Raw genomic sequence first — 25147 nt, forward strand, 5'->3', positions numbered from 1 at the left:
CTAATACAAAAGTTTAAAAATATCAGAAACACACATGCAATATCGTATTTCTAAAAACATGGAAACAACATTGTGAATTTTTCATAGATTGTTATTTTTGAAAAATGAAGATTTGTCTTGATTTCTCCAATATATTCTAAATGTATTTACATTTTAGATTTGAAAAAAATAACCCTCTCGGTTAAACAGAACATGATATTTTTAGTAACCAAAGATTGAAAAATAGACTTTCTTAGGAAATCCCCTGCAGGTTTAAACACATACAGTATAACTTAATCATTGCATTAAGCAATGATTAAGTTCCACATTACGTGGAAGCAAACTTCAGGAGCTTCAGTGTGTCGGCTTTAATTTTTCACTGTAAAACTTCCTGCTTACTGTCAAGGTGCTTCATCCCTACTGATCTTCCGAGCACTGACAGTGGCTCAAGATCATCCCCAGAAACAGCTGATCTGATGCAGTGTGCTCTGAACTGACCTCAGCGTGCAGTTGATCGGTGTAGAAGCCGGTCAAAGTCAAGGCCTGGCTGCCACGCAATACGTTATTTAGAGACACAGGGACAGACTTGTTACCTGCAGTGAAACATAAAGAGTAGTTTACTTTGTCTACAAACCTTTTGTCAAAATGATTGTTTTCTGACTCATGGTCAAGGTAGTTCCTTGTAAGAGATTATTTTCTTGTCTCGTCAACTGATTTTGATCAACTCATAATTTAATTGATAATAGGTGGAGCCAAGACAGTGGATGAACTAACCATTTTGCACTTATATTAAGAGTGCAACTTTAAATGTAGTCACTTTAAGATGCAATTCCCCTCTTTTTGTGTTTATGAATTGTATCGTATAGTGATTGTTATTTTTATCTTGTTTGGCAGTGCCTAAGACACATTAGCAGTACATTTAATAGACAATAAGTGTTTTACATATGTTGCGTTCAATAATTTTCATTCGCATTTTAGCTGAGGGTAAAAGATGACATTATTGAACATTAAATATGACCTGCAGCTTGTCTTAGCATAAAGTCGACATTGGGAACAGTTATCAAGGGAAGCTAGCCTGACTCGGTCCAAAAGTTTAAAAAATAAATGCCAACCAGATACCTTTAAAGCTAAATATTTGGAAGGGGAAAGTTAATTGTTCAGGTACTTCGTAGCTTGTAGCTTGGCGTAACCAGTCCAGCACTGCTCTCAACGTTAGTTACATAACTCAGTAACCCCCATAAACAGACGTTTTACACTTGTTTGTGTTAAACAAGCTACATAAATGTAGCGAGCTTGATAAGTGCTGGATGTTGTAACTTTCGGAAAGAGTTAACGTTACTCTAAACTAAGCTAACTTGCTTTTTTGCTGTTGCTTCATATTCAACCACACTCAACTGAGCGTCAATGTTTACAGCTAATGCTTCATTTGTCTAACTGTTCCTGCTAGTTTCAAGAGGTCCTCATACCTTATCACCTGCTTGAAGATGGTTCACGCCGAGGCCAAGCTGCAGGCCTTTGTGCTGAGGTGATTTAAAAACTGCCTCCCATCTGATCTGTGTGGTTATAAGATCAAGGTTAGGCATCACTCACATGTGAGAGGAGTACCCTATTATTGAAAGGTTTCTATAGCAACTACCCTATCTGCAAAATGAAGGAGGCAAGAGGGTCGTTAAGCAGCTGCTGCTTTACTAGAGCAAGGTGCTTGAAAACCCATGATGTTGCAGCAGTGGTGGCGCTTTAGGAAAGAGAGGAGGCATATAATTGTAGGTGTCTAATTATGGGTTATAGGAAGAGAAACATAACAAAACACAGTTTATACGTTGCATTTCCTAAAAACATTGCCTGGTTGCATCCTGCAAACCATGAAGCAGAACAACACAGGAGCCACCGAGCATGTGATTGATTCATACATTTATTCATTATCATGTACAAATTGTATTCCGGTGGTACAAAGCTGTTGTAAGACTCCAGTGCTCACCCTCCTGTTGTCTTTATTGCAGTAAAAAAAGGAAATACCAGCATGATCAAGAGTCAAGAGGTACTTTGGCAAATATAAATTATGTGTTAAGAAGGCAAGCAGACATCTCGAGCAATGTAATGTAAGGGGAGAGAGCGACGCAAAAATATCAATGTGCGGCCAGCTCATGTCAGCACTGGTTTTAAAAAAAAAAGAATAAAAATCCATAAAATATTTTTATTTTAAAACACACTTAAAATAGGTGGATAGAGGAAGAGTCTCGCTTTTACTTCGTTACACAAACTGCAAGGTTCGGACTCACAGTATGTATGGATATTGCAATTCTACGTGTGTGCTTGTGAGTGTTCGAAGAGACAAACTGTATTTCACATTACGTTTAGTGTGTGAGCTCATGTCTGCGTGTATAGTTTTCATTTTTTATCTGTGAACTGTAACCCCGTTCCTACCACTGACTCAAGTGAATAAAACAAGTGGAGCGGGGAGGGGGGGGACAACAATATAACATTTGGCAGAAACCCATCATGGTTACAGAGATGACGACGTAGGTGAGCGATGAGTCAATGTGACGCAGCCTGCCAATGCTTCTCCATGTGTCCTTGTCGATGTTCAGCTTTCAGGGTGAGACACCGCATCTCCGTGCTCGTAAACCATACCCCAGACTGTACACAGAGTGTGAGGGGGGGGGGGCGACAGAGTAAGCAACAGAACAAGAGACTGAGAGAGCAAAAGAGGGAAGTATAGTGAGGTGACAAGTTCACAGGAGAGAGTGTTTGGCTGCAGAGTGTCCGAGTGTCTCTTGATGACATGGTGTACACGTGGAGACTAGGGTTGGCGCGGAGAGGTCAGAGAGAGAAGAGATTGGGGGGGGGGGACTAGATTTCACTTCTCCCTTGTTGTCTCATTTCAGAGGTATTGTTGTAGAAAGTGCAGCAGCATTATCTCGTAGTGCTCTCCAGACTCAGGGCAGCGAATACTGTGTCGCTCGTTGGGGTAAACCTGGAGAAATCAAACAGGGCGACAAAGTTAGAGCTGCTACAAAGGATCATTTTGTTTTTTTCTAAATTATTTAATTGGTCTAAAAAATCTCAAAAAAATACTGAATGTCTATTGTAGTTTTCTAAGTCAGAGGTGGGTGTTTTTTTTTTTACAAAAACCCCAAAAGGTATTCAGTTTAATATAATAAAAAAAGTTTTTTCAGAAACAATTTTCTGACATTTTTGCATGAAAGTTATTTGAACATAGCTATTTTTCTGGTGATCAGCTGGCTGTAAACCAAACTGCAGACTATCATGTAAAATCGGCTTTGAAAAATATCTTCTTCACATACAGTATAATCCCGACTTCATTCATTGTTTTTTACTACTGTAAAACATTTTAGTATTCTAAGCCAAAATACAAAGAATTCTTCACACGGTTTTCTACATTTCATAGCGTAAACTCATATATTTATGATAAAGGTATATATCAATTATGTCCGGAGAAATGTCATTGTACCTTCCAAACTATGAGTGAGTGGGTGAAATATAGCTTGTAATGCTAACCTGAAGCTGATAGGGCTTCCCAGCACGGATTATCTGTGACACTAGGAAATTGGTATGGAAAAAGTGCACATTCTCATCTAGAAATCCATGGAGAATCAGCAAACGGTTTGGCCTGTAATGACAAGGATTACATGGTTACAATATGCTACGCTTCCATACAATGGAAGAAATAAAACACATGTTGCCCCCCCCCTTCCTTTTTGATTTAAAACAGGAAAAGCCTTCATGGGTTGTAAGAAATGTATAGAAAGCTGAAATGCTGCAGCTGCACACGGGTTTGACTTCAGCATTCAGAGGCAGTGCTCCAACACGCTGTTTGTTGGGCCCTCAGGGTTCTTCAGTTCCTAAAACAGAGCCTACTGGCACTGCAAATCCTAATTTAGCCTCCCCAGATTTGAATAACATCTGTTATAAAAGGTTTTTCATTTCCAAGTAGCAATGGAAAGAACATTTCACCAACGTGTACATGCCTGACACATTCTCTTTAAATCACTGCTTTCCGTTCAAATGGTTCACAATTCTGAAGTCACATTTTAGGTTAAAGATCAGAATGAGACCAAAGACACATTTCTGTTGAATGAATGGCATCTCCTGTGTGTGTATGATAGGACTTCGATGGGATTATTAATAAATATGAAGCCAGACTTGACAGGAAATACGAAGTACCCCTGCAGTGATGATGAAGCATATACAAATATCAATGTAATTACTCGGAACATGCACTTTGGTTAAATTATCTGAAATATTGAGGATTGTGTTTAGTGTCTATACTGACTCGCTGGGCAGCTTGTCCACGTGCAGGGCCACAGAGCCTTCCTCGTAGCCCTGCTGGTTGTTCTCAGGCACATCCATGTAGCGCTCTGTGTAGCCTGTGTCGTACGCCATCCACACAGTCACTGGGGCACCTGCAATAGCCAACTGGGAGGGAAACACAATGCAGTCAATAATGTTAAATAGTGATACAAAAATATAGTATTATACTGGGAAAAAGGAGTGATTTTGACAGAAGAGAGCAAAACAAAACAAGGTACAGGAGAGGCTAAGACTTCCTGTATAACTATTCTTTGTGTACTCTGATGGATATACATTTTTAAGTTAAATAAAGACTTATCTTTCAATCCCTCTAGCACAGGGATAGCTGTGCAGATACCCTGACTGAATGAAGGCTTTAAACCAACACATTGTACAACATAGACACCATGTGGATGGAAGATGTAACTACATCACAAGCTCAGTTTAGAGATCAAACTTCATTTTGTTTCAAGTGCATTACATAGTGATTTAAACTATCCCTATTTTATGCTTTATTTTTCCCTTCTCCACAGCAGAGAATGGTAGCTAACAGGAAGAGTGTGTTCGGTTAAAGGGTTAAAGACAGGCTGAAGGACTAACCTTGAAGACATTGGGTCGCTGTATGAGCCCCATGAGAGAGAGGAAACCGCCGTAGGACCAGCCGTGAATGGCTACACGGCTCAGATCCACAAAGTTAAACTTCTCCGCCACGTACTGCAGCCCCTCCACCTGGTCCTCAATCTCCACCTGACCCTGGAAACACAAAAGAACAATTGGAATATTATTTAAAGTGGAAATGATGCTTTCTTTCAATCATGTTAGGTTAAAATAAAATGTCCTTCTAAATGTATTAATGCATCTGTTATTAACTCACCATTTTGTTCTTCAGTGCTCCTTCAAATTCAAGCCCCCTCTGACAGGAACCCCTCCCATCAATGACGACCACAGCATAGCCCAAAGAGGCCAGTGTGTTCAGACGGAGGTACTTCATCCCCTTGAAGGAGTTGTTCACCAGCTGAACCTGAAAACACACACGCACACACACACACACACACACACACACACACACACACACACACACACACACACACACACACACACACACACACACACACACACACACACACACACACACACACACACACACACACACACACACAAACACACACATTATCCTAGTGTTTTTTAATAAACCAAAGCAAACAGTGTTTTATATATTGTGAACCCATCATAGATCGAGATTAAACTGAATGTATCCACAAACCTGTGGACCTCCATACACGAACAGAACAGTCGGGTGTTTCCTGCCTGGCTGCATGTTGTGGGGCTTGTATACCATCCCATACAGCTGGAAGCCTGACTTTCCTGCAAAGTCAAAAATCTCTGGCGGATTGTAATCTCCCGGGCAACCTGGAAGACACATGAGCCAATATGATTAGCTTAGCATGATATAAAACGATCAGGGATTGTGGGGCACTAGAGAAAGTAATTGGCCTGCAAAGCTATACACTAAAGCACTCCAGTTGTTTCACAAGTCCAGATGAGAGTATTTATTGTATTAGAAAAAGCACAAATTCACAAGAGCAATTTCTAATGCAAAAATAAGCCACAGAGGACAGAGGGACATTAACTGTGTTGTTCAAATAATGTAAATTGTGATTTACTATAATTCATTTATGGTTGGATTGTAGGAAGTTACAATCTGTGCATCTCTTCTTATACTCTGGAGCCAACAAGGAACTATGTCATCACACCGTCGTTGGCAGTGACTCTGTGAACCCTACACTTCTCTTTTTATTTTGCCTCCTCACTCTTTTTTAGAATCGTAACCGACAATGAACCCTGGCACAAATCGCTCATGATGACGAAAGTGTTTGTGCAACATATTATCGGGTTGCCGTCAGGATTGTTTGGAGGACAACGCGTGGATCGAAAGGACTGTCCTTGATCTGATTAAACAAACCTCAACTTTCCCCTACAGACTGAGCTCTATTGATTATTCCAAACATAAAATCCGGACAGTCGAGCAACCTTCAAACTCAGCCCAACTGCTCACTAGGCTCAAACTAAGCAGGCCCAGTAATGTTCAAACTCTGCTTACTGAATGAATCAGAAAACAAGCGTGTGGTTCTCGGGGACATCACATCCTGTTTACCTGGTGACTCCATCATGCTGGCCCAGAACTCAGGTACCATGTGAAGTGGGTCGCCTTCTGAGCTGCTCAGTTTGTAGACGTGAACACACGGAGGCGTGCTCACGTTACTGTAGTGACTGACGAAAAAGTCAAAGTTCTGTGAAAGCAAGAGAGAAAATAATAAATATAAAGAAATGTGTAAAGAATATAACGGACAAGGGACAGACGGGCTCAGGGAGGAGAGGATGACATTGCAATGCTACACTACATCCTGCAAGGATCAGTGTTTAAAAGCTCAACATGAGCTAAACACTGCTGACAGCCGGGGAACCTGTATCCCATATAATACTGCAGACTGTTCAAACAATCCTTGGCTTTGACAGCTTTCCTCCGGTTTAAAGGTGATTTAACTTGCATCTTTCTTACGGGAAAATGGTCTCTGTTATCTGCCTTAAACCATTCCATATCTTCCCTTTGATTTTCCATTATCCGAGTAATCTTTCAGCTATAACTCACAAGTTGGGGTTTAGTTCTATAAGACTTTGCACATACTTCTAAAATTCACACTGACATAAAGAACACACCACTCATATAGGAATTATACAATCATTTTTCACACATTTGGCCATGTGAAGAACAAACGAATGGTTTACCTGGCTAACAGAGCAGCTATGAGAGAAGCCGGGCTTGGTTAGTCGAACCACGTCTCCAGGTGAGTCGTAGCTGACCACGTACAGGTGGTGCTCCAGAGGAGTGTCTCTGGTGCCCTGGAAGTACACCAGCTTCGATGCTTCGTTCACCCAGATCTACCAAATCAGAAACATTAAGGTCAATTAGAGCCATGAGACTGTGAAGTAGTGGAGGCACCGAAATATCTTTACATCAAATAAACTCTGGATTACTTAAATGTTAATGGCAGTTATGTTTAGCACACTGGGTTTGAATATCATTTGTGAAAGGTTACACGAGATAACACTGTTTGTTTCAGATCCTCATTTGATGAATGCAGCAGCATTTTTTTGACTTTCTTTAGACAGGGTCCACCAATTTTATGACAAGGCAGTACAGAAACCCTGAGCAGAGTCTTTCGTCTGATTACTTGAGTTATATTTTTTAGGGAGTCTCATAAAAAAACGCAAATAAGAATGCACTACAGTCAATAAATATGTTTTTTTTAAAGGAGGGAAAGAAGCAATAAAGGCCTGTTGCAGGTATAACAGCCTTAAAAGACGTGTAGGCTCAAGATCATCATAAGACTATTATTATTAGAATCATTATACACTTTAAACACTTGTACAATCTAAATATTCAACACGGATGGACTCACCTTGGAACCATGTCTGGCCAGCACTTCCCACTCTCCACTGGTCAATGTAACCTCCTCCTTGATTGCACATTTGAAGTCTCCTGCAGCAAACAGACAACAGAAACCACATGCTCATGACATACCGAGCACTCTGACGTAAATTAGTTGATATGATTATTTCAAATAAATGCAGAAACATCGCTGATGACTTACCCTCTACATGTTGGTATCCCTCCGTCCAATGGTAGCAGCCCGGTTGTAACAGGGAAGTGATATTATACAGGTGGCTGAATCCCGTTTTGGATTCGTTTACCCAAATGAAACTAAACTCATCTTCTGTCGTTTGAATAAAGGGATAGAATATATCATGAACCTGTGGGGAAAAAGGACAATCAGTTCTCATTAGAAACAGGACATTTGTTTTAAGGGAACCAAAGAGAGCGCCATGTGGAAAGACTTACGTTAATCCAGACGTCTGTGGTCTCCTCGTAGATTATGTATGGCTGTGTGTTACTGGGCACGGCCTCCAGACTCTCCTGCCTCTGAGCTGGGTCATCTGTGACCGGGATGAAGAGCGCTGGAGGCAGCAGGACCAGCTGCAGCTTTCTCTGACTGCGGTCCAGAAGCACTGCCCAGCCACTAGGGGGGACACAGAGCGGACAGAAGGTTGCATTATGCAGCAAACTGCTTTAGTAGAAACAAGACATCGTAAAAGGATCCATCTTGTCCATTCACACAACAATTGTAACGCTAAAAAAAACCAATATTATCTGACAGTAACACTCACTATTTGCCGTCACTCGTCCATCCTACTCTGGCGATGTATTCCGTCCCAGGAAACAAGGAGGTGAAGGGGACGACCAGTTCTTTATCTTGCGTGCTCAAGATCTGTAAAATAGCACCATAAAAACACACAAGGATTACTAATTGTCCTTTAGGAGTAGAAACAACTAAACAATAAAAGGGGGTGATAGACTCACTCTTCCTTGCTGGTCTGTCTTGATTCTGCCAGTTTAAGGGTAGCCTGGGGATTTTTGCTACCTGTAAATAAAGGGACATAGGGAATAGGGAAAATGTAAGATGGTAGAAATAGAATGTACCAAGCTTGTGTGCTTGCATGCGTGTGTGTGTAAAGTAAGGCCGGCACTGTGTTACACTGACCTGTACGAGGATATCTGTATGCGTCTGCTTTCCGCTCTTCTAGTGCTGGAGATGGAACATGAATAATCTCTACCTCTGTCTCATCCACCTCTTCATACAGCAGGTACACTGTTTTACCTCCACTAGGGTCTGATGGGGAGAAAAGGGATCAAATTAAGGCAAATACATACAGTAATTATTGTACGTATGCAAATAAAAAAATAACTTATCTTAACGATAAAGGTAAAAACTACATAGTTTTAATAAATATTGGCTAAAAGGCGTAGCAATTACCTTCCACTGCTGAGGGACTCCACCAGTAGCCGGTGAATCGGTCAAACTCTTCTTGAATGACAAACGTTGCTACACCTGCAGACTTCGGGTCCTCCTTAACATTATCCAAACCTTGGGGAAAAAAATAGAAAAAAAAGGTACATTAATGTAGTGTTATTAGTAGCAATTATTGAATGTTGAGCACTTTTATCTTAAACATAAGATAAATGAAGGCGTCTTAATGGTGTTTTCTTCTCAAGTTGCATAAGATGAATGTAAATAAAACGGAAAACTGAAATCATCTTATATCAAAATTAAAACAATCTTTTTAAATTCCCAGCTCTATATTCAGTGCAAGATGATGATTCTGAATGTGAAGCTGCTTACTGACCTTTGTGGCAGTAAGTGAGTCTCCTTTCCTCTCCAGTCTTAATGTGGGCTATCCACAGGTCGTTGTTGTTGATGAAGGCTATGAAGTCGGGGTCTCCGGGGCAGATCTTGGGGTCCATGCGGGTCCCTGAGCACTGGGTCTTGATCTCCACAGGCTTTACAGGAGCAGACTGCTAAAACCAACACACACAATCTTAGTCCGAGGCAAACAAGAGTGACTTTAATTGTTTAAAAAAAGAAGGAGAGTTTTACAGCCAATAAAATGGTACAGTGAGGAAATTGAGGTTCCATCAGCAAGCATTCTTAAAGCTCAGCTGTCTCCTGTTGTCTGCTCAAATGTACAACCATCTGATCTATTTCTATAACTTTGAATCCAACACAGTCTAATATGTACCGGCGGCACAAATGGTGGTTACAAATCTGAGAAACACCACAAGACAGGTGTATAGCCCATTTAAGTAGCTTATTAGAGTTACTTACGGCACAACAGGGAGAAACAAACACAACGCAAAGAAGGTCACATTATAAGAGTCACTCAAAACAATATTGATTCAAACCAAATGCTTACAGTGGCCCACTAACAGTACCAACAGTGACAGAAGATGAACATATAGAACCAAAAGAGGGTGTGTTATTTATTTGTGGTTACATCATATTTCATATTGCTTGTTACTGTCTACTGAACAGCGATGACAAAAACTGCAGTGTACTCACAATAAAGCAATTGCTGCCTCCATCCTGACAGTAGAAGAGGCTGTTGCTGGCCTGAAAGAGGAACAGGCCAGTCTCGGCGTGGTAGTCATAGGAAGTGATGCCAAAGGCTCCGAGACGCTTTCGCTCTCTCAGCAGCTCCTCCTCTCGGGAGTAGGCCCCCTGGTGCGGTGTAGCCTTAGAGAAGAGGAATAATCAGATGCACAGTATTAGATGTTTGTTTTCTAGAAATTTGCTAGGTTTATACTTTACATTTTAGTGCGTGCTCACATAGACAGTTTCATTACCGTGATATTTACGGTATCACAGTAATAAAACTGTGATACCCCCACCCAAATAACCATACAATGGTAGTACAGTGCAAACATTCTCTCATAGTTTATACTACTAGTGCAGCGCCTGTTCAAAACCTGCCTGTTCAACCTGGACGATAGCTTGGACTGCTGAATAACTGCTCTTTCCTCTTCTAGAGAAACAATAATGCAAACAACTACACACTCAACACTTCTCTGTCTTAAGTTAATACATCTGCCATGACATAGTTGCATCACCTAGCAGAAAATACACATCATGTGGTTGCAAAAGCTCTCATCAGCAGAGAGCGAACTGTACCCAGCATGCCACCTGGCAGAGTAACAGTTAAAAAGGAAAGCCTCTCGACACAAATGTGAACATAACACACTTCAAGTAAATATGTCCCTTCTAGAGTTGCACTCGACACTGCACTTCCTTGGTTACTCAGTAATACACCTGCCAGGTCAATCAGATAAACGGTTTTCGAGAAAATGTAAGGACACACAGACATATTTAATTCATGTTTGATGAGAGTGTTGCTTAATTTTCTCAAATGTTGCTGACCATATCCTTTGTTTTCAAAAAACAGTGATACTTTCAGGGGCTGCTTTAAAGTGAAACTAAGAAAGGGTACATTCACTGCTCAAAAGAACAAACTGTGACACATTTCCCGCTGTGCTGTTTGGTGCTAGCCCTGCATGAACAGGAAGAGACAGGGAAATCACCTGAAAGTGATCCAGCATCTGTTTCCATGACAACACTAAGAGGGCCTCTTTCCGGATCTTCTTGGGGATTTCTGAGTAGAGTAATGAATTCTCTCTGCTTCCGTAAGGCATTCCTGGTAAGCACAAAGAAAAGACACAAAAGGAAATTTGAACAACAACAAACAAAGCATTTGCTCACAGGAAAAACAGAAATTTGACGGAGTAATTGTTTAATATGACCATGAGGCAATCATATCCTCCTGACAATAGCAGGAAAACATGACTAAGAACTATTGTTAGCAGTAGTTTAAAGAAGTACGATCATTTTAGTGGTTACACATCTATCGTCTTACCGAGGTAGTACAACCGGTGGGAGAGGGGCCCATTCTCATCCTTCTTCTGCACAAACTGGAAGTCATGAGGAGCCTTGTTGGCGACCATGCCAGAATATTTTCTGCTACAGTGGATAATGTCACGGAGGCCCTCCCAAGAGTGTTTCTCCACGTAAAACTGAGATGGGACGTCCTCCATCTCCACCACCTCTGTGCTGTCCGAAAGGCCTTCCACAGCCGTCATGCTCACGGTCACACAGCTGGATGATGTCATTGGAAATAAATAGTAAGACATACTTCATGTATGCATTCATTTAATGGCATTGTTGAAAATGTGTATTCCTCCACCCTCCTAAGCATAAAAGCAATTAAAGGAGCTATAAAATGAACATACCTTTTCCAGATACCCGCTTTATTGTCACAAAGTTTAACCTTCTTGATTCTATGCATTCACCGGTCAACACACCTCACTCCGATTCCGTGAACCTGTGAACAAAATACAACATAAAGATTATTCAAAATTAGAAAATTAACAAATAGGTGAATAGGGGCACAGCCTCATATTGGGGTGTAGATGACGTGTATCATCATGATATCTTTGGATTACAATACATGTTTTCTTATACCACAAAGTCTGCCTCGATACATTTTCATTTAGATTACACTCACTGGCCTGTGATCAATATCGATGATGACATGTATCCCTTTAAAAAGGAACCAATATGATTTGACAATTGTATTACTATTGTGCCATGGGATTTTCTAAATGAAAGCTTCTCCTAAATATTATAATTTTTAGTGATATTTTGCTTTTGTATCAATGTAGGTCACTGATAGTGAGAATACATCATCTTAGAAATTGTTGATAATAGAATCGATATATATCTAGATCGATGCATCATTTCACCCCTACTCATAATGAAAGCTTGTTTTTAAAATATACTATTCTATGTGTTAGTCTCCTTTTTGAAATCTTAGACATTCATTGTTAGAGGAAAGTTATACTGATGTATCTGTTACACCAGTTTCAGACTAGAACACAATATGGAGGAAAACATAACACATTCAATAAGACTTTCAAGTGTATTGCCAGTGCTACACACAATTAAGTATCACACTTCCTGTTAAATCGCTCATGTGTTGGATGTATATTTCTCAAACCCTGCCTTAGGCAAAGGACAAATAAGCTACACATGATATCCCACATTCCTTCTTTATCCCTACGTGTTGGGTCAGGGACTGGTATGACATAAACAGCAACGGTAAATTCACGCAACCTAAATAACTGAAGTGCCATTCTCAGTGTTGTAACCTATTGAAGTACATTTCCTCAAGTATTTTACTTAAGTATGATTTTGGGGTACTTGTACTTTTTTATTTTATGCTACTTTAAACTTCAACTCCATTTTAAAAGCCAACATTGTATTCTTTACTCCACTACATTTATCTGACAAAATTATTTACCCGTTACAGAATCTGATTAATTGCTAACAAAAAAAACGAGATAAACTATAGTTATATGTAAGATATTTAGCAATAGTATAAAAAAATTATACAAATGAGCTCCACCCTAACCAGCTGTGGTGAACACATGAATGCATCAATGATCATAATCCAGTCATTTATAATATGTGCTACAACGCAAATGGGTACTTTTACTTTTGGTCTTTGAACTTACATTCTATGCTAATACTTTAGATTTAGTACGATTTTTAATGCATGACTTTTACTTGTAACAGAGTATTTTTACACGGTCGTAGTTGTCATTTTACTTCAGGAAAATATCTGAACACCTCTCCTACCTCTGGCCCTTTCTTATCTGAGTGTGAGGAAGTTGTGGCAAGCTAGTATGAAGCTGTGGTAGGGCACTTTAAATCTGCGCGTAAGAAACAGAGCTCACAACAAATACAACAACCAGCAAAATACCTCAGCTTGAGTCAACAACTAAAGAGTCAATTCAACAAAGACCAGTATCAAAGGTTAAACTGTCACCTGGCTCCTACAGGAAATAACTGATGGAGGACTATTTATAAATGAATTAACCAACATGTAGATCTGTTAAAGTGACTGTAAAATAATCATATTACAGCCTACTGTTTATATTCTGCTTGATTCCTCCACTGAGAACATTCATCTTTGACCTAACATGCCTCAGTATTATTAGGTAAAATGTGTTAAAATGGAATGAATTACACTTCAACTTGTACCGTTATATGGAAAGGCCCTCTGCAGCTCAGCGGGTCACTTCATTGTATATGGTCCTTTTAACTATAGGAGTAGGAGAAATACGTTGGGTTTATCAGTAAAACACCGGTAACGTTACCGTTAATGTGAACAGTTAGCTAGCCTACAATAGAGCTTTGTTCTCGGATTTCAACTCACTCACACTCGGAATAACACCGGCATATTCATATGATAACATTTTAAACGGGGCTGACGTAAGTCACAGTTGGCAGTGAACGATGAGACCCTACGTTGTACGAAGTGTTAATTAACAAACCGTGTCGATGTTTATAAAAATCTCACTTAGCTTCATTTTGACATGACAGATCTCTTCTGTCATTTCGCTTTGAAGCTAACTACCGTTAGCTAGCTACCTAGCTAGAAGCTAGCGAGTCGCTACCTAGCGGTTTGCTGGTTTTCTGTAAAAACAGACGTTAAGTCCACCGTCCGTACAAAACAAAGGGAAATAAAGTAGAATACTTACCAAACTGGTCACTGTTTCTTTAACCAAATTATTGATGTTATTAGCTTGGTGACAATAAACAGATTGTGCAACTGCTAAAGGTTGTATCCATGGCCCAAAACGGCCACACAAAATGTAGCTGGCTCTCAGATCGGAAGGAAGAGGAACCTTAGCCTGCTGGAGTTAGTGCAGCCCGGAACCCTTCCAGGGCCACACCGCCGCTCTGAGGACGCGTCAGAGATGGTCAGTCACGCGCGGCTTGTGTAAAGACAACTCAATATCCAGATATAACTATTTATAACAATTTAGTCGTAACCTTCAAATGCAGCTCAAAATATGTAATTTTCTGGCAAATATTTGACATTTATAACTTACCATATTTTATGTTAAGATAAACACTGAAAATAACATGACGGTGTGCCCATCACTTCACCAATGAATACAATGTTTGATATGCTGTGCTGCATCTGTAACATGCTTGAGATTATAATTTTCTTTATACAACATTTTAGTCTTGATGTCCCATGGTGAATGAAATCCTTTTGTCTTTCAGGTTCACCCTACTCATCACAACTTTGACATCCACAACAGTGCAAAACCCTTTCTATTCTTTCAGATACCTGGAAGCAATCCATAGTTTATAACAGCAAACCAAGGTTATTTTAAGATATGCTTGAGCAAAAAAAAAAAAAAGGGAGCACAAACACATTTTTTGGAGCAACCACTTTTTGTTTTTATTTGTACAAAGAATACAGCATTTCTACTTCAGTGGGATGAACCGAGAAGAGTGTGTAGCTCCAATACCGGGGCGACCGTGCTTGACTGGCTTGTAGGTGATGGAGAACTCGCCCAGGTAGTGTCCGCACATCTCAGGCTGTGAAGAGGAGGAACATATTAGCAACAACATAAATGCAGGTGCATTTATAGCTGCAAGAACAGTAATGGTGTAGTTGCTAATCATAATCTGATGTATGACAAAGTAAACAAAAAAATATATTAAATTAGGCAGCTCTTTAGAAAAGTAATGTAAATATAACTTGTTAGTACTTTTGACAAAAATATCTTCTTGAAGTCAGTTAGTTGCAAACACTACTATGCTATTGTGATTCTCTTTCTGTAGGAAATGTTTTTATCTGCAGTATTTTTGTGTAACATCCTATTCTAATAACAACTTTGATGTTGACTCTAGAATAGTGTATGTTGGAATGAATTACACTGCCATTCTTTGGTCAAGTTATTAGGCTTGTCATGTATTCTGCAGTGTGGCATGCTCATTTCCAGAAGTCAGTTTTGAGAACCATTTCAACTTGACATGTGAAGTGATGATTATGTGATGCATCGATTTCCAACATGTATACTTTTATCTTTAGAACTTTTGCCATTTTAAGAAATTTGTCAACCACCTTTTACATAAGGATGTTACTATCCTGTCATATGTTCCTAATATTAAATATCATACTGCTGCTCAGCAAAAGATTCTAACTACCAAGATAAACATGTCCACAACTCCCATTACCTGCCTACTGTCCTGACATTACTTAATGGGTGATAATGGCTCTGTAGACAAGGCGTAGACCCACATTTAGATGGCATTAGGACAACCCGCTTTAAAGTCAGACCAATTGTAAGTTTTGGTGCTTTGACATCTGACAGCCTACTGTAGATAAAAAAACAATAGACGCCTACTTAATATTCTGTATTTGAATTGTATTCACGCCCACAATATTCTACATTCCCTACTGAAGTCAAACTTTGATAGAACCTACAAATGACATTCTTTTGCAGGAATCAGGCCAAGGCAAAGAATAGCAAGTCCATGAAATGTAAGGTCCCAGATTTTACACGTTCTTCATCCCACCAGACCAATGGCCCCCTCACCTTGATTTCAACCTGGTTGAAAGTCTTGCCGTTGTACACTCCAACCATGGACCCGACCATCTCAGGCAGGATGACCATGTCTCGCAGGTGAGTCTTCACCACCTCTGGTTTCTCCATTGGGGGAGCATCCTTCTTTGCCTTGCGCAGGCGCTTCAGGAGGGACTGCTGCTTGCGGCGCAGGCCACGGTTCATCCTTCTCCTGGGACGGGCACAGTACAGCTGCATCAGCTGCTCACTGCACACAGAAAGAGGACAATGTGGTCATTGAGGCATCCTGCCATCTTTCAAATATTAGTTTTTTGACATACAGTTTGACAGTGTTATATAAAGATAAAGGATCGCATTCACTTTAGATGGAGCGTCTGAAACTGATCAAATGCATCTTCTTTTCAATGTAATGATTGTTGAGCTCTAGGTCGGCAGATCAGCATAACAGTTTCTAAATCAGAAATGTCTCCTTAGAGACAACCAAGCACCCTTTAAGTGGCTCAGCGAGGATTTGATCATTAGCTATAAAGCTATGCTTTATCACTATTTGGCAAAGCAGAATGTAAGTTTATAAGATAATGTGACTAAGAAAAGGTGGTACAGTGTCTCCAGCTGAACATCTGCATCAGCTGTTTCTACAATACTTACTAGGACATGTCCAGGAGCTGGTCCAGGTCCACACCTCTGTAGGTGAACTTCCTGAAGGTACGCTTCTTCTTGATCTCGGTTTCCGCCTGGAAAAGAGACAGCATCCAAGCTAAGTATGTGTTTTGAACAGTCAAAGTATTGCACAAATCCCTTGAATAAAAAATGAATATATTTAAACTGATATGCGTATTCTGAACCTTCGCTCGGACAAACAATGAAACTAAAAATAGTCTCATATAAACTATGGATACAGACAACGTTGAACCACCCTGTTAGCTTAGTCGAGCTAATACGTTGCATTTAAATACACATTTATCTAGCATTGGAGGTATAAATATTCTTCGGAATGGTGAGTGAAAGGTTGTTACTGTCGGGTGCCATGGTCAGCTATCATAAACAGTGACTTTAGAGCTCAGATGCATATAGATTGTAGTTTTACAGGATTCACAATCCGTTGAACACCTACCATCTTGCCTGAAGTTCAGTGAGGAAAGAGCGAGCAGAAGTCTCGTTAGGCCTGATATCGCGCGATTTGAGGCAAACATCCGGTGGTGTCTTCCGGCTGTATTTCCCCCCCTGTGAACAACAGGTGGTGCTGCTGTGCAATAACTCTGCACAGTGTCCACTTTCTTAACAATGTCTCTTTTAGAGTGTTAGATATCTTATTACAAGGACAGAATACAGATAGAAAAACCATAAAACAGAAAAAAAAGAATAAGAGGATGATAAGTGCAATGTAACTCAAGTACTAAAGATACACTTTTATTTAACCTACAAATTTGAGGCACACAAACTTTACTTTAATTTTTTTCAATTGATGCTACTATTTTCCTACAATTCCAACACAGAAAATGTTGTCAGTAGTTTATAGAATACAATAAACAATTTTGCAGTGGTCTCTTAATTTTTTCAAGAGCTCTACATACAGGGTTTCCTCACTTCCTCTATTTGTATGTAGCTCTGGTTTGACTTTTGCAAAGGTTTTCAGATATCCTGACTACTTCCACCTTAATACCAAGACATTTATTTTGTTTTAATCAATCCTTTAAAATCTTTTGTAAGTTACTTTCATAAGGAAGTATTATACAGTAGTGCGCAGTAGTAATACTGCAACTTGTGTACTACTGCACCAAAAGCTTGTGTTTCATTATGATTGCTTTAAGTCATCATATCTGGTTAACTGCTTTGTCATATTGTCATTTTTGTGTAAGCATGCATGTACATTTTTCTTGGGTATGGATACATATAAATATACACTTTTGTTTTATTGTATTGCTTGTAATGCAACAACAGGATTGCTTTTGAATGTTGTTGAGATTAAAAATGAGATAAATGTTTCCATGCAGAAACTGACTGTTTGTGCATGACCTTATCTAGCAAAGACATAAACAACCCTAAACTACAGCAGAGTGAATTTATCTCATCCTAGGCGCCAGACAATGCAACTATTTTTACAAACGGAATCAACACATGATAATGAATACACATCTTTATTACACCATGTTCACAAAAACATACTTCTCAATACAAAAGGAAAGAAACGATGCACATACCAAATGATATTCAGAGTCAAGGTACAAAACAACCCCCCCATTCAAATATGCATAAATAATAATGAAATGATCAAATATAGTCTTTTTTTCAACCCTTAAACTTTACTGACACAAAAGAATCCAGTATTTTTGCTTGGAATGTAAAAAACCTCACTGTGTTATTGTATCCACTTCCCCTCCATGTTTCATCCAGAGAAAACAAGCTTTTCTCCAGTAGGACTGGTTATGCAAACAAAGGAAATATTTCCTTCACTAATAAAAACAACAATAAAGAAAAGGGACATGAATGAGAGAAATTACACTTTATGAAAGCTAAGACTATTTTGTTCTTAAAAAGCTTTTTGTTCCCTTGTTGGTCTCGGCAACCAGACATTTTCACTTCCGTCCGTCAAATAACAATACCAGGGGAAAGACGATACTGAAGTACAAACACATTAACATTCACAGGAATCATGGTTCTTTATACAGGAGATGGAATGTTACATATTAACACAGGCATGGGTGTTTGATCAAAACATGTTTTACATACTTTAAAAAAGGTTGAAACAACTCTAATATTTCTGAGTTGCCCTTACAAAAGCTTGGAATCTCCCTTAATTTAATCAATAACTCAGCCAAAAACACTGAGAAGAAATAGAGTAGGGCTTTGGCACATAAAAAAAATCCCTGGGATAGAAAACTAGCCAAGCCAAAGAGATTGGCTTTTGTGGTCACTTTAAATACAAAAATCACAGAATTACAGCTCAACATGATATGTGTAACATTGGTTTCTTGCACAAATAGGGGACTTTTTTTTTTCATACAATACTAAAAAGGATCTGACCAAAAAAGAAGGTGCAACATCCTGTGAGACTTGAGGGTTTACGCCTCCTCTGGACAATCTCTTTTCTTCCTTCTTTACTTCCATCCTAGTAATCTGTCCCTTCTTCTTGGTACACCGGCTCTTCTTCCTGGTAACCTTGGTATCCCTCATCTTGGAAATCTGGGATGAATTCACGCGCGCCAACGGCTCCGTTTTGCTCGTCCGGGACCTCTCCGGCTTTAGGACAGTACTTGGCGTTATAGATCTGTCGGCCCAGGCCAAAGTTCTGGCCGCTCTGGTTGGCGCCCTGGCTGTAGCCCATCTGCAGGGACATAGTGCTGTTGTCACACTTGTCCGTGCCCAGCTTCTGGTCGTAGATGGCACGCCGTGTCCCCGGAGCCGTCATCCCAGCCTGCAGTGGAGACAGGGGACAAAGAAAATAAGAATGTCATTAGATTTTTTTTTTAATGATGCATATGGTTTTCTTTCAGCAGATAATAATTTGACCATTTATGCTAATATCACATTTTAGTTTTTCAAAAGAAGTTCATAATCTGTATTTTTTAAATGCACCTTTGTGAGACTGCTGATTTAATATTTCATAGTTATCTATTCTTTAAAATATTTTAAAAAAAATAATTCTTACTCTTTTAAATGTGATTTTTTTTATTTCTAGTTAAGTACACCACAACATTTAAAATACATTTTAAAAAAACATACTTTGGCTTTTATAAAGCACCTTGCCTAACAAAATCAGATATTAATGAGTGAACATAATCTGTCAAAACAGAAAGTTCAATGTTTTCATTACAAAAATAAAACTAGTGCTTATGTCTTCTTATTCTGCAAATAAAAAAACATGACAAAAAAGGGCCTGCCAGACTTCCCCTTTAAAAAAAGTGTTCCGTATAAAAACATCTATTAAGGATACATTTACATTTTTACCCAAATACAGGAAAATGATTTGGCTTTTTATTAATCGGCGCTAATATATTAATCGAGATGATACATAATATCAGGGTGTGATGAAGCCAACATTTAGTGACTATTTTTATTTATTTAAAGGAGTGTCAGTTTTCCCTGCTGAAGAGAATCCAGGACAAGAATAAACATGACACTAGTTCACAGCAGAGGGAGAGCATCGGACATGTGATGCCCCGAGGCTTATTTCCAATGGCGTGCTATAATAAAGGTTTCGTGAGAGGTTGGAAACGTGTTGCAGTACCTGGCTCGCTCCCTTGTTGGTTCCCATCTGCAGGCTGATGGTTGTGTTGTCCATGGGGGGCTGGATCTGAACTTTGGGGTCATACAGGTGCCTCCGGGTGCCATACGCGTTCATACCTGCTTGACTGGCACATTTGTTTGTCCCCATCTGAAAGACAGAAGCACCACAGTAAATATTTGTAAGACTTTCTGCACTGATGCAATAACACAGCGGTTTAATGTTGCAAAATATCAACAAGGATGTGAGTGATGTTTATCGCATCATGACACTACACAAACATTTCCAGTTTCAGTCAGATATGACACTCAGAACTCAGCGGAGATGTAAACAGTGGGTAGCACTCATTTCTACCTGACATTCCTTGTCAACGGTGACACTGACTAAACAGAGGCTTAAGAAGCAGAGAGAACAATGAGCAGCATTTATACTGAGGTATGCCAAGCCTGGCATGGGATCATGACATAGCTGGTGATAAAATGGTTTCGACAGACTGAACTCAGCAGTCGGGGCACTCAGCTCTGTCGATACAGGCCAAAGATATCAAACCATGGAGTTATATTTCTTCAACTTAAATATTATAGTTGTATTGGCATCTGGGAGTGTTTTATCTCGGCACATTTGATTATTTCGTCTGCCACAGCCTTGACTATGACTCTCAAAACTGTACCAACATAAAGATAAGAAAGTGCAGACTGATTTGAAATAAGGACGAATTGAGAAGTCTAAATATAGAGATATGATAGGTATGGAGACTTAGGATTTGTTTTCATGGTAAATCGTCTTGTTTGCGCGGTACAAGATAGGTTCAGATCTAAATGTGAGCTGAAAAAAATAAGCATACCTGTAGTCCGATGACACACTGTCCTGCCTTCATCTTCTCATCATCAAACATCCTCTCCTGCTTGTCGGCGTACTTCACCCCGATGTCCACGGTTGAATGGCAGCCCTTGGTCTTGGCCTGGGAGAAAAACAGCAGTTATTAGCTGTGATTATTCACCTTGATAAAAAAAATCGAACTATTCTATGAAATCTTTACTCCCACCACTTGTTTCAGGTTCTGGTGACTCACCATGCTAGCCAGAGCGAGCAGCGTTGACTGGACCTGCGTCATGTTGCCGTTCTCAAACAGGTCATTGGCCTCGAAGATATCATGAGGCTTCAAGCCAAACGCTGTCGTAGCTTTGGTGAAGTTTGTCAGGTTCTCCAGCTAAAAAACAACAAATAAAAACAAAATCAACAATGAATGAAGGAGTGGCGATAAAGTCCGTTGTCATTTACAATTCTTAATGATATGAATCCGTCCTGTAATTGTGAAAAACGGTTTACTATTCAGCCGTAGTTGAATGAGGGAGTATGTTAACTGTCAGTATTAGAAACCAGTTTCAGGAACAGCTCTAAGCAGCAAAAGAAGCGGTCACTGCCCTCGTACAAATATCCCTGTGATCTAGCGTGAGTCAATGTACTGACGTCCTCACACTCAATAGAAAACACTTTAAAAAGGGGAAAATAAAACAGCCTCAAAGAAGAGCTACCAAAAGCCATTCATTCTGCCGCACCCTTCATTGGTTAAAAAGTGTGTGTCATCCTCGCTCACCTGATGCCAGTTCAGCGCTGACTGGTTGATCTTTTTCACAGAGCCTGGGCTGAGTTTGTTTATAAGGCTGGAAGAGGAAAAAAGGCAATTATTAAAGTGTTTCAAAAAGCACTGTACGTGATAAAAACAGGAAATCTGGAATCTTCTCTTACGTGCACAAAATGACTCCATTCTTCAGGCCTTTCTGGAAGTCGGGCCCGATGGTACAGCCGGTTTGGTCTTCGATCCAGACCCTCAGCTCCTCCTCTTTCTGAACGTCGTACTTCTGTACGATCTGGTTGGGCAGAGAGGTCAAAGGTCACGTGCCAGACTAATAATAGCCAGTAGAAGATTCGTTAAACAGTCAATGCAGTCATAGAGTGTGACTCCTGCTTTGTTGCCAGGTGAAAAATCTGTCCCCAGTGACCTCACACACACCACCTAAATTTAAACTGAAATACAAAGATAACTGTTGTCCTGAAAACCTGATCATGACTGCATTGATATGGTTTACCGGCCAGCCCTGATTTTCTCTTTGCCTCAGTGTAGTATGCTTCTCAACAGAGGAGGGTTTTGTCTTTCTTTTAAGACCTCATATATAAAAGCTAACACTGACAGACCACACACACACACACACACACACACACTTTGGTAAACTGCTAAAATCTCCACTGAAAGACAGGAAGGCAGTGGCTGAGAGTGAGAAGGGGGGGTTAGGGCTTCAGGGCACAATGATTGACTTTCTTGCGAGGGCGTCACACTGAGGTGTTTGCTTTATTTACAGGCTGTTTTTTTATTATTATTTGATGACAGAGGTGCAAGAAAGCTGGCTCCGAGAGAGGCCATACAGGAAGAGCATTATGACCACGTTATCAAGAGTGAAGTCTGAAAAAAGCAAAAACAAAGAAAGTTAGAGACTTCCTCCAGCAAAGGAGAAGGTGTTGACTTGGTGCGTGCAAACCAAACAACCAGCTAACAATCTCGCTTTGTCCCAAGGGCAAGGAGAAGCTGAACCGCAGAGTTAAAGCTAGACGCAGGCCGCAATCCGCTCACAGCTGGTTGTACTCTTGAGGAATGTCTGTCTTTTAATTACATTTCCTTCATTCAGTTTTCCCCATATTTAAGTTTTTTTTTTTAAACTAGCCGTTTTAATTGACCAAAAAGTCCTAGAGATGTAATTTACAAAGACAAGATGAACACAAGGAATTTACACCATAGTGGTTAAAGAAAAGAGCTGACTGAAGCAGAGCTGAGTGTGGAGCCAATGAATGAATTAACTATTGCTTATTGCAGCCGGTCTGAGTCTTTAACTCATGATTTTATACTTCTATAAAGTTTTAACAAAGAGGGACGAGGAAGTGTGTAAATCCTCAAATGCCTCACATTTCACGGAGGAGGATACGTCACCGATAGCAGGAAATACCACTCATGTCAGCATCTATTTTGACGCCCCCCCCAAAACCACCCTCCCCTTCAAGGACATCACTGTAGACAGAGGAACTCTACGTGTTTTCTTTATGTTCGGCATATGTTGTTCTTTAGAATTTGGAGGAGGGGACATGACCTATTCTCTACCATACAAGGGCACAGCCGAGGAATGCAAAATAATAGAGAAAAAAAGAGCTGAAGGTGAGTTACTGGTTGGCATGCAAGCAAAACATGTATCTCCATCTCTAAGGGGATTAACTGCAAGTCATCCTTCCCTTTTAGTAAGAAAGGACATTATTGCAAAGATTAAGATTAAGACAGTCATGCTATTAAAGGGGAATAAACAGAGTCACAAAACGGGACAGTCACTCAAAAAGGGAAGTATGCTGTTAGTTTGATACACAATACCGTTGTCAGGAAAGAAATCTCCAGCATCAGCTCTGGTATTTTAAGTGGATCCGGGTGTGCATGCTGGTCTAAATAAACAAGGTGCTTTCCCCATCAAGGACACACTCCAGAAGTTCAAAATGACCAGAGAGGTCACTTTAGTTTTTGTGTCACAAGAACTCAATTTGCAGGATAAAAAAACGCATCTTTCTGCACTGACATCTTTTTAAAGTGTTATCAAGAGAACCAGCACGACATTTTACCACAGCGGGGAAGTAGGAAACTGTTTTTTGCGGTTAAAAAAAGAAGCAATTAAAAAGATGCAGCAGGGACGTGCAATAAAAAGGATGAATGACATTCAAGCCGGGACAGGGAGATGAATTACAATCTCTGTTAATGCAGGTCACAACGCCGGGCAACAAGCTGCACGGGGCATAGAAAATGCTGGAAACAGGGTAAACTATTTTTTGCCACAACGACACACTTCTTGGCCAAAGAGGGCAACGCCCATAATCTGGTTTTTGATTTGTCAAGTGCATGGGGGAATAAATCTATATTCTGCTATTCAATATAGCAAATTCAAAGTTGATATACACTTTGCAAGGTGTACCCATTAAGTTTTAAGAAAACGATAGTAAGTGAATCCTGTAAAACACTTTAACGTCTCTTGAGACATCGTTTTAACATCCACCTTCAAATACCTGACCTGAGCACACTTATCAAAATGGAGGCCAGGTGATACTCGCGAGAATCACTAAGAAGAACAGTTTAAGACAACTTTCTTTATATAATATGATGTAAAACATTTGTACACATACCTTGTTTTTGATTTCCGCTGATAATCCGAAGGCTGGACCCTTGTTAAAAGACATTGTCAAAGAGTTGTATTTTTTCTTTTGGGGTAAAAACAAATAGACAACTACTTGAGGATAAACACTGCGCTGAATAATCTTCGACTTTGTCTTCCAATGAGACCTCGCAGTGAACTAAATACTTCCTTTCTCTTCTGCCGCCGCCAATTACAGCGCTCCCACGGTCACTACCAAAGATTGTCGATCCGAGAGTCAAGATAGTTCCCTGCCAACAGTTCAAGGAGACAAAACAAGCGCGCGAAAAAGTATTTTCTGTTTTGGATGTGTGTAAGACCTCTCTAACAAATACACAATACAAATTCAACATTTAATTGTTTGCTACCATTGATAGCAGTATAAGGCTTTTTTTCCCATGGGAATTGATTTTTTTTTTAAATCTCTCAAAAAGGCTGTTGATAAGTGCCCATAGTGTTACCTTTGTGTTTTGATGTTTCCAGTCTCTTCATTTTCCCTGTATCAATTAGGGTTTTTTAGCCACTTGGGCAGGTGACTTCATACATTACAAAACATATGCATGAAAGATACTTTTAGCG

The 25147-nt window shown here is 39.8% G+C and overlaps 3 protein-coding genes across 3 annotated transcripts; all 3 read right to left on the reverse strand.

Annotated features, from left to right (window-relative positions):
- Positions 1-1873: 1873 nt before the first annotated feature.
- LOC134866535 (dipeptidyl peptidase 9-like) lies at positions 1874-14429 on the reverse strand. The gene is given in 22 exon segments (XM_063886750.1): positions 1874-2953; positions 3499-3610; positions 4274-4416; positions 4891-5043; positions 5165-5311; positions 5555-5700; positions 6446-6581; positions 7078-7230; positions 7752-7831; positions 7944-8103; positions 8192-8369; positions 8518-8618; positions 8711-8733; positions 8736-8771; positions 8892-9020; positions 9165-9275; positions 9535-9706; positions 10248-10421; positions 11264-11376; positions 11596-11834; positions 11969-12060; positions 14282-14429. Coding segments are annotated over 21 exon segments (2655 nt in total). The 5' UTR covers positions 12025-12060; positions 14282-14429; the 3' UTR covers positions 1874-2860.
- Positions 14430-14968: 539 nt separating this feature from the next.
- On the reverse strand, positions 14969-17315 carry rps15 (ribosomal protein S15). The gene is made up of 4 exons (XM_063886718.1): positions 17241-17315; positions 16775-16860; positions 16139-16373; positions 14969-15134 (listed from the first exon to the last, which is right to left on the reverse strand). Exons 1-4 carry the CDS (start codon positions 17241-17243, stop codon positions 15021-15023), a joined length of 438 nt encoding a protein of 145 aa, XP_063742788.1. The 5' UTR covers positions 17244-17315; the 3' UTR covers positions 14969-15020.
- A 933-nt stretch (positions 17316-18248) lies between these two features.
- cnn2 (calponin 2) lies at positions 18249-24799 on the reverse strand. Its single transcript, XM_063886082.1, has 7 exons — positions 24561-24799; positions 22101-22222; positions 21949-22015; positions 21424-21561; positions 21196-21312; positions 20355-20501; positions 18249-19541 (listed from the first exon to the last, which is right to left on the reverse strand). The coding sequence occupies exons 1-7, from the start codon at positions 24612-24614 to the stop codon at positions 19236-19238; spliced, it is 951 nt and encodes a 316-aa protein (XP_063742152.1). The 5' UTR covers positions 24615-24799; the 3' UTR covers positions 18249-19235.
- Between the last annotated feature and the right edge of the window lie 348 nt (positions 24800-25147).

This window comes from Eleginops maclovinus, chromosome 6, assembly GCF_036324505.1.
Source record: "Eleginops maclovinus isolate JMC-PN-2008 ecotype Puerto Natales chromosome 6, JC_Emac_rtc_rv5, whole genome shotgun sequence".
Classification (NCBI taxonomy): Eukaryota; Metazoa; Chordata; class Actinopteri; order Perciformes; family Eleginopidae; genus Eleginops; species Eleginops maclovinus.

Excerpts from the sequence above, each read along its gene's own strand:
- cnn2 (XM_063886082.1), bottom strand. The coding sequence starts at position 24,614 with ATGTCTTTTAACAAGGGTCCAGCCTTCGGATTATCAGCGGAAATCAAA. Across the intron at positions 22,016-22,100 it reads AATGGAGTCATTTTGTGCAC|CCTTATAAACAAACTCAGCC; the intron begins GTAAGAGAAGAT and ends TTCCTCTTCCAG. Across the intron at positions 20,502-21,195 it reads AGTGTGTCATCGGACTACAG|ATGGGGACAAACAAATGTGC; the intron begins GTATGCTTATTT and ends TCTGTCTTTCAG.
- rps15 (XM_063886718.1), bottom strand. Across the intron at positions 16,374-16,774 it reads CAGCTCCTGGACATGTCCTA|TGAGCAGCTGATGCAGCTGT; the intron begins GTAAGTATTGTA and ends TTCTGTGTGCAG. Across the intron at positions 15,135-16,138 it reads TCAACCAGGTTGAAATCAAG|CCTGAGATGTGCGGACACTA; the intron begins GTGAGGGGGCCA and ends TCCTCTTCACAG.